This window comes from Anomaloglossus baeobatrachus, chromosome 1 (assembly GCF_048569485.1).
Source record: "Anomaloglossus baeobatrachus isolate aAnoBae1 chromosome 1, aAnoBae1.hap1, whole genome shotgun sequence".
NCBI lineage: Eukaryota > Metazoa > Chordata > Amphibia > Anura > Aromobatidae > Anomaloglossus > Anomaloglossus baeobatrachus.
Genome location: NC_134353.1, coordinates 78,361,054 through 78,378,516, shown reverse-complemented (window position 1 = coordinate 78,378,516; position 17,463 = coordinate 78,361,054). Strand labels below are relative to the sequence as shown.

At 46.6% G+C, this 17,463-nt stretch overlaps 1 protein-coding gene across 1 annotated transcript in view; it reads left to right on the top strand.

Moving 5' to 3' along the window:
• Positions 1 to 17,463, top strand: part of STK32B (serine/threonine kinase 32B) — a 404,500-nt gene that overhangs the window by 78,006 nt on the left and 309,031 nt on the right. The window contains exons 2-3 of the mRNA XM_075346883.1: positions 5,477 to 5,532; positions 15,111 to 15,262. Of these exons, the coding sequence (XP_075202998.1) occupies positions 5,477 to 5,532; positions 15,111 to 15,262 (208 nt within the window). The remainder of the gene's footprint in view (positions 1 to 5,476; positions 5,533 to 15,110; positions 15,263 to 17,463) is intronic.

Here is a 17,463-nt window from a genome sequence, read left to right as displayed (position 1 = left end):
TTTTTTTGTCTGCAGTTTATATGTCACAAACGTTTGACAAATAAACCGTAGCATGTTTTATCATTTTGTGTTTTATCCCTGCTTCTCTCAGTAATGATGGGAGTACTCACAAATCAATTCCTCGCTGACTCAGGGTCGGCGGGGGATTGATCCTGGTAACTGGCCGGATGCTGATCCCCATGCAATCTATGGGGACCAGAATCCAGTGCTAAGGAGTAGGAGCAAGTGCTTCATACTTACCGATTCACACTGCTCCCACCGCTCATTCACTTCCTGGGCCACCCATTACCTTCATTGAATAGGCATTGCTTTCCCGGCCAACTGGCGTCTGTGATTGGCTGCAGTCAGACGCGCCCCCACACTGAGTGACAGCCTGTCTGATGCTTCTAGTCACAGACCTGGTCTGCGTTTCTATAGCGTACAGTAAAATAAACACATAAATAAAAAAATTGGTGTAAGGTCCCCCCTTATTATGATACCCAGCACAGATAAAACATACGGTTATAGGCCGCAGCCCCCAGCTGTGCCCTTCTCTTAGCTGTGTATGAAAATAGCAAGAACCGCATGCGGCTTTTTTTTTTTTTTAATTATTTAAATAAATAGTTTTTAAAAAACGGTGTGCGGTCCCCCCAATCTTGATAAACAGCCAAGATAAAGCCAAACAGCTGGGGGCTGCTATTCTCAGGCTGAGGAGGCCCATGGTTATTAAGAGTCCCCAACCTAAAAATAACAGCCTACAGCCGCACAGGATTGTCAATTCTATTAGATGCGACAATCCCGGAACTTTACCTGGCTCTTCCTGATTGCCCTGGTGCAGTGGCAAATAGGACAATAAGGGGTTAATGGCAGCTCACAGCTGTCACTAAGCCCTGGATTAGTGACGGGTAAGCATCTATGAGAACCCCCCATTACTAATCTGTAAGTGAAAGGAAATAATCACAAGCACTGAAAAAATCCTTTATTTGGAATAAAAGACAAACAAACAACCTCTTTCACCACTTTAATAACCCCCAAAGCACCCCTGCAGGTCCAACATAATCCACACGAGGGCTTTCTTATGGCAGGGTATCAAAATTAGGGGGCACCGCACACTATTTTTCTTAATTATTTATTTAAATAATTTAAGAAAAAAAACCCCGCATGCTCTTACTTTGATACACAGCCAAGATAAGAGCACGGTTGGCATCTGCAGCCTGTAGCCGTAGGCTTTATCTGTGCTGGGTATCATAATATTGGGAGATCATATTATTTATTTTTACTGTACGCTATAGACCCGCAGACCGGGATTGTGATTGGGAGCTTCAAACAGGCTGTCACACAGGCTGGGTGCGATGTCTGACTGCAACCAATCATTGACACTGGTGAGCGGAGGAAACAGTGAATATGCATGAGCCTAATGAGCAGCCCAGGAAGAGGAATGAGTGGCTGCAGGATCAGTTCCAGCTGCGTTGGAGAGGTAAGTATAGCGCGATATATTTGTTATTTTTTAAATTTATTTTTACTTTAGAGTTTTTTATTTGTGAGTGCCCGATCTGGGTGCCTTTGAACCCGCAGGGGTTGAACTTTACAGTCCGGTCCACCCATCACTATTTTTCACAAAACATGCATCAAAATCAGAATTTACCAAAACGCACCAAAAACATAAACGTGGAGTTTTGCACAAACTTCGCCAAATGTTATGGCAGCATTGCGCTTTGTTCAGATTACAGATTCTGACACTCTGCCTGATGGTTTCTCAGGTATCTGGGATCAACACAGGCTGACTCAGGTGCCGATCTGCTGTGTGCTGATTCAAAGGCAGGCTAGCAAGAGTTAATCTATGCTAGTCTGCTTGCTCCTTTAAATAGATGTTGTGGGGAGACCTATCACATCTGCTCCTCTCCTATTTATGATGGTGGAATCCTTCTACCCCTGTCAGCTATAGTTTATTCTATGTTGGTATGGGAAGAGTAATGTCCCATACTCTGTGGTGAACGTTGTACTTAAGTTATACCTATTGCTTGAAGTGGTTGTAAAGTTTATCACTGCTGTTTTGTAGGTTCCGTGCTACTCTTGTTTTTCCTCCTGAATCTCTTATTGCTTTACTTTTTTGTGTAAGTGCTGCGTGACAGAATATCAGTTCTTCTCTTGTCTCTCTTTATCTGTGGTTTCAGCACACTCCTCTGTCCCTTGAAGGAGATGATGAATTAGATCAGGACTGATCAGTAGTAGGGACAGGAAGGAGACTCAAGCCTCTCCACCATCAGGAGTATCCTTGAGATTAGAGAAAACGTATGATCCCCTAGCCTGAGAGACAGGTTAGGAGCCCCAGTTTCCTGTTATCCCAAAGTCATTGTGACACCATCAACTTGGGCAGAGCTACTGATCTCAGTGACTGTCTGCAGCTCTGTTGACGTGGTGTTAGCGCTGCAGCCCATAATAAATACTAGGTATAGCAGTGCTGGACACACTGAGGTCAGTAAACTACTTTTTCCTCTTTTCAAATAAATTGCAAAAGATGGACGGAAACCCTGTTAATATAACACTCAGTTGCATCCTAATGAAGTGTATTCCTCCAGGTAAAGACATTCTTTTCATTTTTTCCTGACTAAACATTGGTTATAACTGTTAAAAGGCGACAATCACACTGATTAATCATTTATATTATGACATAATACTGTACAAGTAACTTAATAAAGTCTGCAGCAGCCGATACAAATTTACACAGAGAAAATCATTCCCATCATTGCAGGTGTACTCACTCGTCACTTTGCACATGTTCACTATTGTGATGCCTCATTATTCATTTATTGAACAGATGCCACCGTCAGTTCCAAACAGACTATCCAGGCAGAAACGCACAGAATCACTTTGGATTTTTAAGACATCCATATTACAGACTTAGGCGGGCTTTGCACACTACGACATCGCAGGTGCGATGTCGGTGGGGTCAAATCGAAAGTGACGCACATCCGGCGTCACTTGCGATGTCGTAGTGTGTAAATCCTAGATGATACGATGAACGAGCGCAAAATCGTCGTCATCGTATCATCGCTGCAGCCTCCGACATTTCCATAATGCCGGGGGAGCGACAGGTACGATGTAGTTCCTCGTTCCTGCGGCCGCACACATCGCTGTGTGTGAAGCCGCAGGAGCGAGGAACTTCACCTTACCTGCCTCCCGGCTGCAATGAGAAGGACGGAGGTGGGCGGGATGTTTACATCCTGCTCATCTCCGCCCCTCCACTTCAATTGGCCGCCTGCCGTGTGACGTCACTGTGACGCCGCACGACCCGCCCCCTAAGGAAGGAGGCGGGTCGCCGGCCAGAGGGACGTCGCACGGCAGGTATGTGCGTGTAAAGCTGCCGTAGCGATAATAATCGCTACGGCAGCTTTCACTATATATCGAACGTGCGACGGGGGCGGGACTATCGCTGCAGCATCGGTAACACATTGTTACCGATGTTGCAACGTGCAAAGCCCGCCTAAAGGTTTGAATAAATACATAAAGTTCTAACTGACAAGCAAAAGGGTAACAATGTTTTAAACTTTTGACTTTCAGGCTCCATATCTCTCCATCCACTACAGCTTTGAGCGTGAGACAACCTTCATTTTATAGACAATCATCTTGGCTATCTAATACATAAATTTGACTTGCAGCTATTTAGCATATGATTAGTTATGCAGATTCTTGTCAGGTCACTGCATTGTTACTGTTTTGCTCCTGGTGGTAGAAAAATCTTTTTCTTTCTGTAAACTACAAATCACAACCTGTTCTCACATTTCCTAATAGCTCAATGTGTTATTAGGTTGATTCCCAAGTGAAAGGTCACTGGTTCAGATTGAGGAGCAGCTATGAAGAAGATTTCCCAAGAAAAGAGAAACATCATCATCCAGCTCATCGATAGCGGTCTCTCTGCCAAGAAAATTGCCAAACTGCATCATGTGAGGCCATGTCAGCTGGAAGAATACGGAATGAAGTCTGTTGATCCATTCCAAAGCCAGTAGGTGGACATCTAGGCAAAATATTGGCGTCAACAGGTCAGTTCATCACAAGGTCTATCAGTTCTGGTGCAACAAACACGGCAGTGGAGATGGCTCATATGCTTCATAATAGTAAGATCACAGATGTCCATGCAATCACCGTGCGACACACGTTACACAAGTCTGGAATGGTGGCCAGAAAAATGTTGAATAAGCCTTGACTTCAGTATCATCATGAAAAGTGGACTTTAGATGATTGTTAATGGGTGATTTGGAGCGATGAGATGAAAATCAATAGACGAGGCTCTGATGGAAGAAAATGGGTCTGGAAGAAACAAGAGAAAAAGGGGCTAACGGATCGAGAAATTGAAGGAACTGTCAAGTTCAGTGGAGGAAGCCCGGTGATATGGGTTATTTTACAGCCAAAGGTGTTGGATACTTGACCAGGATCGATAGTGGTCTCATTGTTGAGCTATGTGTGAGTGTCCTACAAAATTAGTTACTTCGTACACTCGAGTACTATGGGTATGAGAAGGACGATATAGTGTTCCAGCAGGACAACGACCAGAAGCATACAGCGAGACTGGAGAAGAAATGGTTCAATGACAATGAAGTAGACATGCTGGATTGTTCCTACAGTCCCCAGACCCCAACCCAATAGACAATTTGTGGGTAGCGTTGAAGAAACAGCTGTATACATACCCAAGTGAGGCAACCAGTATACACCAACATTGGGAACGTGTAGAAGAGACCTGGGATCAGATTTCAATTGAGACATTCTTAAATCTAATAGAGAGCCCAGAAGGGTTCAGGCAGTGCTGAAAGCCATAGGTTTATTTACAAAATACTAGCAAAATAATAGAAATTAAAATTTAGATTATTTTTATCAGCAAAACAGTAACAATGCAGTGACATGATAAGAATCTGCATAACTAATCATATGCTAAATAGTTGCAGGTCAAATTTATATATGAGATAGCCAAGATGATTGTCTATAAAATGAAGGTCGTCTCACAGAGACGTGACAGCGTCCCTTTAAAAGTGCCAGAGATGGCCTCAAGGTAATAATACCCTAGTGGTCAGCATTGGGCCAATAAGCAATGATATTTCCATATCCAGGCCTCAGACTGGCTGCAGTGGTTTGGCGACTGTAATGCGACATCATCAAATGTGCTTCAGCTCTTCTCGGTGCCCATTCAAATCAACGGGAGGCGGATTTGCAGTACTCGTCCGGTATCAGAATACGGGGCAGCTCCAAAACTGAGCATTTCCGGCCACCTGCTGCCGGCAGCGGCACCAAAAAAAGCTCATTAGCGGGAGTGCGGGGTGTCAGACCCTGGGCAATCAGACGTTGATTCCCTATCCTAAGGATAGGCTATCAATGTAAAAGTAGGGGACAACCCCTTTAATATAGTCCTTACTCTTTTTCTTGTGATATTTATATGTAAGGTCTTACCTAGAAACAAACAGTAACTGTCTTTCACCCGAACTTTCTTTTTTCTTTTCTTTTTCAGTTAATTTTGACCACTTCCAAATATTACGAGCTATTGGGAAAGGGAGTTTTGGAAAGGTAAGTCTCCCCATGCTCCTTACGATTGTGTCGTTAAATTATCATTAATGACTCAGTGTTGAGTGATCAAGAAATCATAATCTTTGGTTTACCCTGTTTAAAGAATGGACCATATCATCCAAATCGTCTGGTTCAGCCAAGCTTAAAGAGTAACCGTCATTTTATTTCTATAAATCAATATATGTAAGATAAGAAATGTAATATATCTTATTAAAGAACTCTGTTTCTGTCTCCTCCTGGCATGAATGTGTCCCGCTCTTAGGAGACCTCTATAGAGTTTGGGATCAGAAGGTCACAACGCCTCATTGCTCACAGATCCACTACTTGTATTTGAGTGAAATCTACTTTCTTTTAGTGCTTGTAAAGGTTAGGGACTCTTTCCTATCTGGCTGTCCTTTGTAAACTTAATCCCAACTGCAGCTCTTTTGTTACCACTCCTCTTCCCCATAAAAGGTCACATGTCTTACTATCTGACGCTGGGTTTAGAATCTTCATTCTTGTTTTGACCAATTTGGAAGGAGCTAGTCTCTGGAAGAAGCTGAGGAGTCATGACAGTTACAGTTGTGGTATTTAGCTGTATTTGAGGATCTTGGAGTGTTTTCCTTTTGTGTCTATTTTCCCCTGTATGCCTCTCTTCCCTTGTATGATATTATTGGTTAGACTAATGCTTTCGACAGCCTTCTAACTAGCCAGGGTGAGTTCAGTGCAAGCAAGGGCCTAGGCATGTGATGGCAATGGGGGAAAAACTTGTATAGGGATGTTAAGGAGTGCAGGTATCTGCCTCAGGTGAGAGGCAGGAGGTGACTCCATTTCCATCAACCTAGCACCAGGGCTCATCGTTGTATCATGTTCCCTATGTACCCTGTGTGTTTGGAGTTCCCTTATACCTGGAAGAACCTGGAAGAACCCCGGTAGTTACTGCGTGACACCTCCTGGACTGATCATTCATTCTCAAATTCTCAGTTTACGAGTAAAATGTATCTTCAATGAATACTGTTCTTCACATTCCTTAGGAGATTATAATAGGTGCTCATAATGTTCTATGGAGAACTGTGACTGTCATGGGATAACTTTCAGGAGAACTTGCAGCAAAATGTCTATGTCTGCCTGTAGCTACTCTTCCCTCCATAGAATTTGAAAAGCACCGACTGTCATCTTCTACCTTAGTAGTGGAAAGATCTGTTTTCAGTGAATATAGATTTTACTCATGAATTGAGTTGTTCATTTTCACTGTGCTATTGTATATGTGTGTGCAAGCCAGGGGTCACAGGTCATGACACCACCACACACCCCACATTCCCTGCAGGAACACCAAGGTCAGAACACAAAACCCTTGTTGCCTTCATCCAGGGGCTGATGTCCACACCAGGGGGTGGGCCAGGCGGTTGGCTCTGCCCACCGAGGAGTTCACAGTCCTGGAGGCGGGAAAACCAGGCAGATGAGTTGGAGCTGAAGTTGAGGTTAGAGTGAAGTGGTAGAGGAGCTAGAGAGGAGTAAAAGTGGAAGAGAAGGTGACAGCAACAGAACCTGAAGTTGGTCCGGGTGTGTGCCCTGGGCTGAGACAGCAAGGTTGGCAGACGGTGGTGACCGTCTGCAGGAGAGGCTGATTGGAGGTTGCCGAAAGGACTGTGGACGGGTGGTGGCCCGGCGGTACCGGAACGGTATACGAAGAGAAGCCAGCACCATTGGCAGGGGCCTTTCGGATCCCGGCAAGGCTAAGAGTCGCCGTGGATTTGCCAAATCCGTCAGTGAAGGGGACCTCCTGGGTCTCCCAACAGCCAAAGTCCCGATTGAAGGCAACCGTTCAACCATATTGGAGAGACACCGCCACCGCCAAGGCACCAGTTTCTCAGGGCCAGCGCCTGCGGGCAAAAGAGGGGCTCCTCCGGCTCATATCCAAGCTGGGGAGCGGGTTACCGGTGGGAATCCATCGCTACCAACAACCGTATTTAGGTGCAGTAAAGAGACAGTCACCGCTAACTTGCAGGGAACATCAACACCGCAGCCGTCCGAGGGAGCCGTCCAACCAGCCGCTTGTTTACCGTGAACTGTCTCATCATCCTTGGGCTGAGTGAGTACCTCCGTGCCGTGCGGCACAGCGCTGCCCCTGCGCCCCTGCACCTCAACAGGCCCCATAACCCGCCTGTCAACCATCCTAACTCTCCATCATCGGGCCCCGGGACCACCAACCCCCTACCCATGGAGGGGAGGGCCAACATCTAGCTGCTCCATACCATCACTCCCGGGATCCCCATACAGAGCAGCGGTGGTGTCCACACAATCACCAAAACCGTGGGTGGCGTCACTGACAATAAATCCCCCAAAACCAATCCCCTTTTCACTCACGGGCGAGGAGCGCCGCTCGAGTCCCCGGGATCCGGCCCATCGCTCGAGCCACCGAGCAGCAGAGGCCGCAGCAGCAGCGGCAGCCGGACCCGAGCAGTGGGAGAGCGCGGCGTCCCCTCCTCCGCCCGCGACAACTTGGCGTCACGAACAGGATCTTACCGCTCTGCCGTCTGGTAGAGGTGCGCCTTGTTACCGCCGGAGGTGTCCGGCACCATCTTTGGCGCGAAAAGTCCCCGCTCGAGCGTCTTCTCGAGTAGTGGAGGCGCGAAGGCCAAAACCCCGCCCAGATAGAGGTGGAGCCGGAAAAAGGCTAAGGGGGACACGGATGGAGGAATGGCGGCGTCCTCGAATTGGAGTGCGGGAATACCCGCTACCGGGGCATCCAAGCTCTGGGGAAAAAGAGGAGGAGTAGCCTTCGAAGATTGCGTCCCGGGTGAGCTCCCCGCCGGGACCGCTGAGTGGCTGGAGCGGGAATTGGGTCAGTTCTGCTTGAAGGTGAGGGCGCAGAGCCTGCAGCAGTTGATGGATTGGAAGGCGGAGATGCGCAGAATGGTTGCCGTTGTGGGGGCCCGTGAGCAAGGGGCCGCTGCGGCCGTGCCGCGTCGCGATCAGTCCACCCAAACCCCAGAACCAGCCCTGATTGAGTGGGAGACGGACATCTGTGCCGCGGCCGGGGGTCCGGAGAGAATGTCGTTGATGGAAGAAGAGGTCCCAAGTGTGCCGCCTCCGCTGCCGTTCCTAACGGCTGTCAGTGGTTCGGGGTTGAACTGCCGATGGAGGGAGAACCCCATGTACCGTTCGGTCCCTGAGTGGGCCGACCCCCTGCGGTGGTAGCCGCCTCAAGGTCAGCGGAACACCGTTGCACAGTCCCCGTGGGGACCACCTGTGTGTTGAAAGTTTTAAGTTTGCAAGTTGAAAATGAAAGTAAATGATTACCGAACAGTAACCTGATTGTCAGCACCGTGATTGAACCGGCCGTTGCCGGCACCGTTGTCCCCGTGGGGACCATCCACATTTTATGCATAGGGAACTCTCTATGAACAGGCCCGAGAACTTGCAGGGCACCCACAAACGTTAGTGGCATGTAAATAAAATAATGTTTGTTGCAGCTACCATTACCGCTTCCGGAGAGGCAGGTTGGAGGGAGGGCCCGCAGTGGAGCAGGCTGGGGCCCAGCCACCACCGGAACCGGTGGCTACCCTCTGGAGGGGAAGGACAGATCCCGCTCGGGTAATTTGGTTCAGGACTGGGGTCAAGGGGTGCTGCCTGTTTCTTAGAGGCAGCATCAGGGCCAGGTTACTTGGGTGGGAGAGAGCGGCAGCAGCAACCGTTGAAATGTTACCGTAACGTTTAAGCAAAGTGCCTCCTGCTGTGGGATGATGTTTCTATACTTGTATGTCTTGTTTTTCTTATCTTTTTCAGAAAAATAAAACCGGTGTTGGACGGGCAGCCCGAGGACGGTCTGCGTTTTGCTAAGGGGGAATGTGATGCCCTGGGCAAGCCAGGGGTCACAGGTCATGACACCACCACACACCCCACATTCCCTGCAGGAACACCAAGGTCAGAACACAAAACCCTTGTTGCCTTCCTCCAGGGGCTGATGTCCACACCAGGGGGTGGGCCAGGCGGTTGGCTCCGCCCACCGAGGAGTTCACAGTCCTGGAGGCGGGAAAACCAGGCAGATGAGTTGGAGCTGAAGTTGAGGTTAGAGTGAAGTGATAGAGGAGCTAGAGAGGAGTAAAAGTGGAAGAGAAGGTGACAGCAACAGAACCTGAAGTTGGTCCGGGTGTGTCCCCGGGCTGAGACAGCAAGGTTGGCAGACGGTGGTGACCGTCTGCAGGAGAGGGCTGATCGGAGGTTGCCGAAAGGACCGTGGCCGGTTGGTGGCCCGGCGGTACCGGAGCGGTATACGAAGAGAAGCCAGCACCATTGGCAGGGGCCTTTCGGATCCCGGCAAGGCTAGGAGTCGCCGTGAATTTGCCAAATCCGTCAGTGAAGGGGACCTCCTGGGTCTCCCAACAGCCAAAGTCCCGATTGAAGGCAACCGTCCAACCATATTGGAGAGACACCGCCACCGCCAAGGCACCAGTTTCTCAGGGCCAGCGCCTGCGGGCAAAAGAGGGTCTCCTCCGGCTCATATCCAAGCTGGGGAGCGGGTTACCGGTGGGAATCCATCGCTACCAACAACCGTATTTAGGTGCAGTAAAGAGACAGTCACCGCTAACTTGCAGGGAACATCAACACCGCAGCCGTCCGAGGGAGCCGTCCAACCAGCCGCTTGTTTACCGTGAACTGTGTCATCATCCTTGGGCTGAGTGAGTACCTCCGTGCCGTGCGGCACAGCGCTGCCCCTGCGCCCCTGCACCTCAACAGGCCCCATAACCCGCCTGTCAACCATCCTAACTCTCCATCATCGGGCCCCGGGACCACCAACCCCCTACCCACGGAGGGGAGGGCCAACATCTAGCTGCTCCATACCATCACTCCTGGGATCCCCATACAGAGCAGCGGTGGTATCCACACAATCACCACAACCGTGGGTGGCGTCACGGACAATAAATCCCCCAAAACCAATCCCCTTTTCACTCACGGGCGAGGAGCGCCGCTCGAGTCCCCGGGATCCGGCCCATCGCTCGAGCCACCGAGCAGCAGAGGCCGCAGCAGCAGCGGCAGCCAGACCCGAGCAGTGGAAGAGCGCGGCGTCCCCTCCTCCGCCCGCGACAAATGAAATAAAAATTAAAATGACAGCTACTCTTTAATCTCAGTAATGACCACTGCTGTTGTGTCTCCTTCATATCAACCAAATGAAATACCAGAAAAAAATTATACCCATATCAATATAAATAGTAATAACCAAAGTGCTGACAAATTATAGGCTATTCAAACGTACTAAATGGCTTCACAACAAAACATAGATCATATAAAGAAAAGCCAAAATATTACACAACAACAGTCCAGGCACAGCCAAAACATTTGGTAACTATAAGGAATGGTTAGAAATGAATTCCACAATAAACTAAGTTGGCATAGCAATGAAAAAAGGTATAATATCCAATCAAAATGATCACAAATAGGGCTCTAACGCTAATTACAAAAATATTTAAGTGGCACAACAGGCACCACCAAGATATCTCATACATGTCATGGATCCCAAATTACTTGAAGATTGTTGGCTCCGATGCAAAACTCCCCCAGGGCCCTGAACTATATGGGTCAAAGGAACATTTTCAGCCACCTTATGCCCCATGGCCCAAGTGGAACTGCAACCTCTGCACCCACTATACCTATTCACTGTCTAGGAATTTTTGTATGGTTGACAACCCTGGTCTAGTCCCAGAGTGTCTTGATGGGTCAGGGCCATTATGTTTAAAGGAAACCTGTCACCAGATTTGGCAGCTATAAGCTGCAGCTACCACCAGTAATCCCTTATATACAGTATTCCAGAATATTCTGTACTAACTGTAGTACCCGGCGTTGCCCAGGATAGTAAGTGTCACTGTCTCTCTCCCAGTCTGTGTCTGTGTGTCGCTGTCTGTCTGTCTCTCTGTCTGTCTCTTTCCTTGTCTGTGTCTATGTTTCTGTCTGTTTCTATCTCTCTGTCTGTCTCTGCATCAGTCTATCTGTCTCTATCTCTGTGTCTGTCTTTCACTCTATCTCTGTGTCTGTGTCTATGTCTGTCTGTCTTTCTCTTTCTTTCCCCATCTGTCTCTTTCCCCATCTGTCTCTTTCCCCGTCTGTCTCTTTCCCCGTCTGTCTCTTTCCAGGTCTGTCTCTTTCCAGGTCTGTCTCTTTCCCCGTCTGTCTCTTTCCCCGTTTGTCTCTTTCCCCGTCTGTCTCTTTCCCCGTCTCTCTCTTTTCCTGACTCTCTCTTTTCCTGTCTGTCTCTTTCCCCGTCTGTCTCTTTCCCGGTCTGTCTCTTTCTCAGTCTGTCTCTTTTCCGGTCTGTCTCTTTCCCCATTTGTCTCTTTTCCCGTCTCTCTCTTTCCCCGTCTGTCTCTTTCCCCGTCTGTCTCTTTCCTTGTCTGTCTCTTTCCCCGTCTGTTTCTTTCCCCATCTGTCTTTGTCTGTCTCACTGTCTCTGTCCCTGTCTGCCTGTCTCTGTCTGTCTCTTTCCCCATCTGTCTTTGTCTGTCTCTGTGTGTCTCTTTCCCCGTCTGTCTCTGTCTGTCTCTGGGTGTCTCTTTCCCGTCTGTCTCTGTCTGTCTCTTTCCCTGTCTGTCTCTGTCTGTCTCTCTCTCTGTCGGTCTCTCTCTGTCTCTCTCTATCTGTCTCCCCACCAACATCATATTACCTCACACATAAGCTTCTTATACTAACACTGTCCTTTGTTCCTATATCAACCGATCACAGCTGCTATTAATACCCAGTAGTTCCAGTCTCCATTCACTTTAATGTGAAAGTTTTTTTGGAGAGTAACTGTAAAGTGGGGGGTTAAATTTTCCCGTCAAAACATAGTCTAAGACGTTCCCTGGTTCACATGAGGTGTCTGTGCAAAATTTTGTGATTGTAAATCCGACGGTGCGGATTCCTTTAGTGGACATACATACATACACTCAGCTTTATATATTAGATAAGAGCCCAGGCTGCTGTGTAGAACGTACAAAACACTTTTCTAATACTCACCTAATGGGTGTTCTGGTCTGATGGACGTCGTTGCTCTCCGGTCTGGCACCTCCTCTCTCCAGTCCTGTGCCTCCTCTCTCTGGACCAGCGCCTCCTCTCTGCTGTGATCTCCGTCCTACTTCTTTCCAGCCCAGTGTGGATGACGCGTCTACGTCATCCACCCAGGCTGGCATTACAGTCCTGCGCAGGCACACTTTAATTTGCCCTTCTCAGGGCAGATCAAAGTATTGTAGTGCGGTCTTTAACCTTTCCTCTCGCCTGCGCATTACAATACTTTGATCTGCCCTCAGCAGGGCAGACGAGAGTGCGCCTGTGCAGGAACCGCAATGTCGGCCTGTGTGGATGATGTAGACGCGTCATCCATACTGGGCTGGGTAGAAGGAGGATGGAGATCGAAGCATAGAGGAGGATCCGTATCGGAGAGCAGCGACACCGACCGGACCACCCCCCAGTGGAGTTCTATAAAAGTGATTTTTACATTCTACAGCGCAGCCTGGGCTCTTATATATTCTGGAATGCTGTATATAAGAGCTCACTGGTGGTGGCCGCAGCTTATAGTCACCAAATTTGGTGACAGGTTCCCTTTAATATCTATTGTTTGTGTACAGTTTTTTGATAAATGGCATTACCCCATCAATATGGCACCTTTTATGTCCCCCTAGGATGGATGCACTTTCAACTTCTGCATCCAGTATGTTTAAGAGAACTTTTGGTATTACACTACATTATACTATTGTTCGCTTTAATAGTAGGGCTGATCAGTAACCTATGCATTTTTAATGTTCTTTGTAATTATTGCCAAAACCAATTTTTATGACTTTTGAATCGATGTTGTGTCCTCTTTTTACAGCTGAATAAAGTGTGGAATCGATTCAATATGCCAACGGAGCCTAAATGATGGTTCAGGGCCTGTGTACTCACCCTACAGTGACCGTTTTCAGAAATCTCCAGCATAGCCACAACACAGATTCTCCTCTTAAATGCTGCTTATTTCTGATAATCCTCATATGTCTATTAGGTGCTGACCTCCCTTACTAAACAGGAGAATCATTTCTCTGCGCTCTCCGGCTAATTTAAAACACCTGGGCCAAACGGGAGGAGGGCTGGTTTCAAGTAAAGCAAAAAGAGAACGAACAGACCATGTAATATGCATAGCTGTAGAAAAATGCATGGTCCGCACATCCAAAACTTTACATTGATCTATAGAGACTAACCAAAAATATTAAAATCTGAATATGAGGTTGCAGTTTAACATTGCAGCCTGAGTGCTGTGGTGCGCTAGGTTGTTTTCCCTGCTGGTGCACAAATGCCTCAGTGGTAGGGATGGGCGAACCCAAACTATAAAGTTCCAGGTCCGTACCAGACACCTAGAACTGCACACAAGCAGTCTGACTGCAGCCAATCAGAGACACTGTCACAAAGGGTGGGTGGGGAAAGCAGTGAATATTCATGAGATTTAACGAGCGGACCTGGAAACAGTGTGACAGCCATGTTGAATCTCGAAAAGTATAACTGTCCTTCTTTAATCCCCATTATGCTTCCTTTTGCTGACCGTTAGGTCTTACTAAGACCATTTTTTAACACTAAAGGCCCTGTCACACACAGAGATAAAATCTGCGGCAGATCTGTGGTTGCAGTGAAATTGTGGACAATCAGTGCCAGGTTTGTGGCTGTGTACAAATGGAACAATATGTCCATGATTTCACTGCAACCACAGATCTGCCAAAGATTTATCTGTGTGTGTGACGGGGCCCTAAAGTTATAAAATGGTGTCTGACTGCAACAAATCACAGACGTTGTCACAACGGATGGGCGGGGAAAGCAGTGAATAATGAGATTTAGTGAGCAGACTCGAAAGCAGTGTGACAGCCGCATGGAAACTCGTTAAGTATAACTGTCCTGCTTTGATCCCCATTTTTGCTTCCTTTTGCTGCCCCCTAGCCCTTAGTAACATCATTTTTAACTCTTGAGTTCGGGTCCCTTAGACTTATATGGAATTCAGGGTCCAGGCTTTAGTTCAAGCCTAGGCTGGAACCCATTCAGACTTTTTTTTTATAGGCCGATCGGTCCCGCTGAACCCGATCATCTGGGGGTTCGCCCATCGTTATTCAGTGGTAGTCAACGCAAGGGCGCTGAACCCTTAAGATGCAGGACCCATTGAGAGGTGACGTGGCAGTGGGCTTCATACAGTTTGATCAGAATGTTAAACCAAGAACCTTGTATTCAGTTTTGCTAAGAAATTGCTTAGGTCAATGTATGAGTTTTGGATGTGCTGTCTTGGTCTTCTTCTCCAACTATGGTTTATCTAAAGCTTTACTTCAGGCGTTCTCCAAAACAAAATAACATGATCTTCCTACAATAATGTATAGCACAAAGGGTCAAACACCCGTAAATTATAAGTTGATATATTGAAAGGAAAATTTGCATGAACACATAGAAATAATATGGGCAAGAATTGAGATTGCAACCTTCATTCCATGAATTGGCTCATGGTCACGCACAGGTGACATCTGACATTTGTTTATGACATTTCAGAAGAATTAACACCTTTTATCTTCTGAAGGGCTATCTGTATGCTACTCTTATAAATTGTGCATTGTTATCTCCAGGTATGCATTGTACAGAAGAGAGACTCCAAGAAGATGTATGCAATGAAATATATGAACAAGCAGAAGTGTGTAGAAAGAGATGAAGTGAGAAACGTCTTCAGAGAACTTCAGATCATGCAGTGCCTTGAACACCCTTTTCTGGTAAATCTATGGTAAGCCGAGATTTCTTTCTATTGTCTTTATATACTTTTACTGTGAGATGATGAAGTTGATCTGAGAAGTGGTATATCCAAATGTGGTGTCAGAAGCTATCCTTAGCATACCATGTTTGATTGCTGCGAAATGTCATATAACATGTAGCATACTACATTCAGGAAACTTTTTAGAACAAGCTCTTTTTATGTGTTAGCATCTGAGAAAAAGAACAACAATTTTTGGAACAAATCAACCCAGACATGTCACTCGAAGCAAGGATCACCAAGCTACGACTTGCCTACTTTGGACACATTATATGAAGAGAGCAGTCACTGGAGAAGGACATTATAGTCAGAAGAATAGAGTGAGCAATCACTGGAGAAGGATATTATGGTCAGAAGAATAGAAAGAGAGAGCAATCACTGGAGAAGGACATTATGGTCAGAAGAATAGAAAGAGAGAGCAATCACTGGAGAAGGACATTATGGTCAGAAGAATAGAAAGAGAGAGAGCAATCACTGGAGGAGGACATTACGGTCAGAAGAATAGAAAGAGAGAGCAATCACTGGAGAAGGACATTATGGTCAGAAGAATAGAAAGAGAGATCAATCATTGGAGAAAGACATTATGGTCAGAAGAATAGAAAGAGAGAGCAACCACTGGAGAAGGACATTATGGTCAGAAGAATAGAAAGAGAGAGCAATCACTGGAGAAGGACATTATGGTCAGAAGAATAGAAAGAGAGATCAATCATTGGAGAAAGACATTATGGTCAGAAGAATAGAAAGAGAGAGCAACCACTGGAGAAGGACATTACGGTCTGAAGAATAGAAAGAGAGATCAATCATTGGAGAAAGACATTGTGGTGGGAAGAATAGAATGAAACAGACAAAGAGGAAGTGTTACTGCCGTGTCTCTGTATTTTGAGACTAGTGACAGGATCAGGACTAGAGTCTCTCATTGTCATCTGAGACTCTACATATTAATCGTATTTTTTATCTTTGGGTGTGGCAAGGGTTAATGTCAGTTTTCCTTGCCAGCAGCTTCTGACTCCTGGTCAGGTGTTTCCGGTTGGGACTACTCCCAGTCCCTTTATATACCCTCTGCTTCCTGCAGAGGGAGCCAGTTATTCTCTTTGCCATTTGGATTCTGGGCCTGGAGGTGGAAGGAGCTGCAGGAGTTCTTGCTGTTTGTTGCAGTGAAGGCTGTGGTACTGGAACCTTACTGCAGCCTAGTTATTGAAGTTACTCTGTTGTTTTTCTCCTGTCTGTCTTTCCTTCCTTTGGTGTATTGTTTTAGCGCAATGGTGAGACTAGTGATCCATACCTTCTCACTCACTAGCCAGGGATTACTACAGGGTCCCTTAAGGCTTCAGGTTCCTGCTTGGTGACAGGTGAAGACCCAGTATAGGGCTCTGGCTAGGAGTACAGGGTATAGTGGCAGGTAAGAAGAGGAGGTGTCTATCTTCCTTATCACTAGCATCAGGGCCCACCGTTGTTATTGTGTCCCCAGTTTAAACCTTGTTTGTCTTTGTAAAACCCCTGTCTGTTGAGTGTTTTACCTCACGCTGGACCTTCCCTAAGTCCATGTTGTGACAGGAGGACAAGAACCCCGATAGCTTGGTTTAATCTAGATAACAGCAGAGAAGACCCAGGTGGACCTATCTAGAATTATGCAAGATCAATCTTCCTACAGAGCGTTCATCCATCAAGTCATCATGGCTCGAGATCAAGCTGAAGATCATAAAGAGAAATAAAAGTATATAAGAAGTAACATTATTTTCGTACATTTGTATAATATTTCTTGCATTTTCCACTCTGCTTCCCTCTCCATATCTAATTTCCAGTTGCCTATGATCTAGTGAGTGGGTATGATGTCTTCTATACAAAGTATACACAGGCATGAGGGATCCCTGCTTTCCTAAGTCTATGTACAGTTAGGTCCAGAAATATTTGGACAGTGACACAATTTTCGCGAGTTGGGCTCTGCATGCCACCACATTGGATTTGAAATGAAACCTCTACAACAGAATTCAAGTGCAGATTGTAACGTTTAATTTGAAGGTTTGAACAAAAATATCTGATAGAAATTGTAGGAATTGTACACATTTCTTTACAAACACTCCACATTTTAGGAGGTCAAAAGTAATTGGACAAATAAACCAAACCCAAACAAAATATTTTTATTTTCAATATTTTGTTGTGAATCCTTTGGAGGC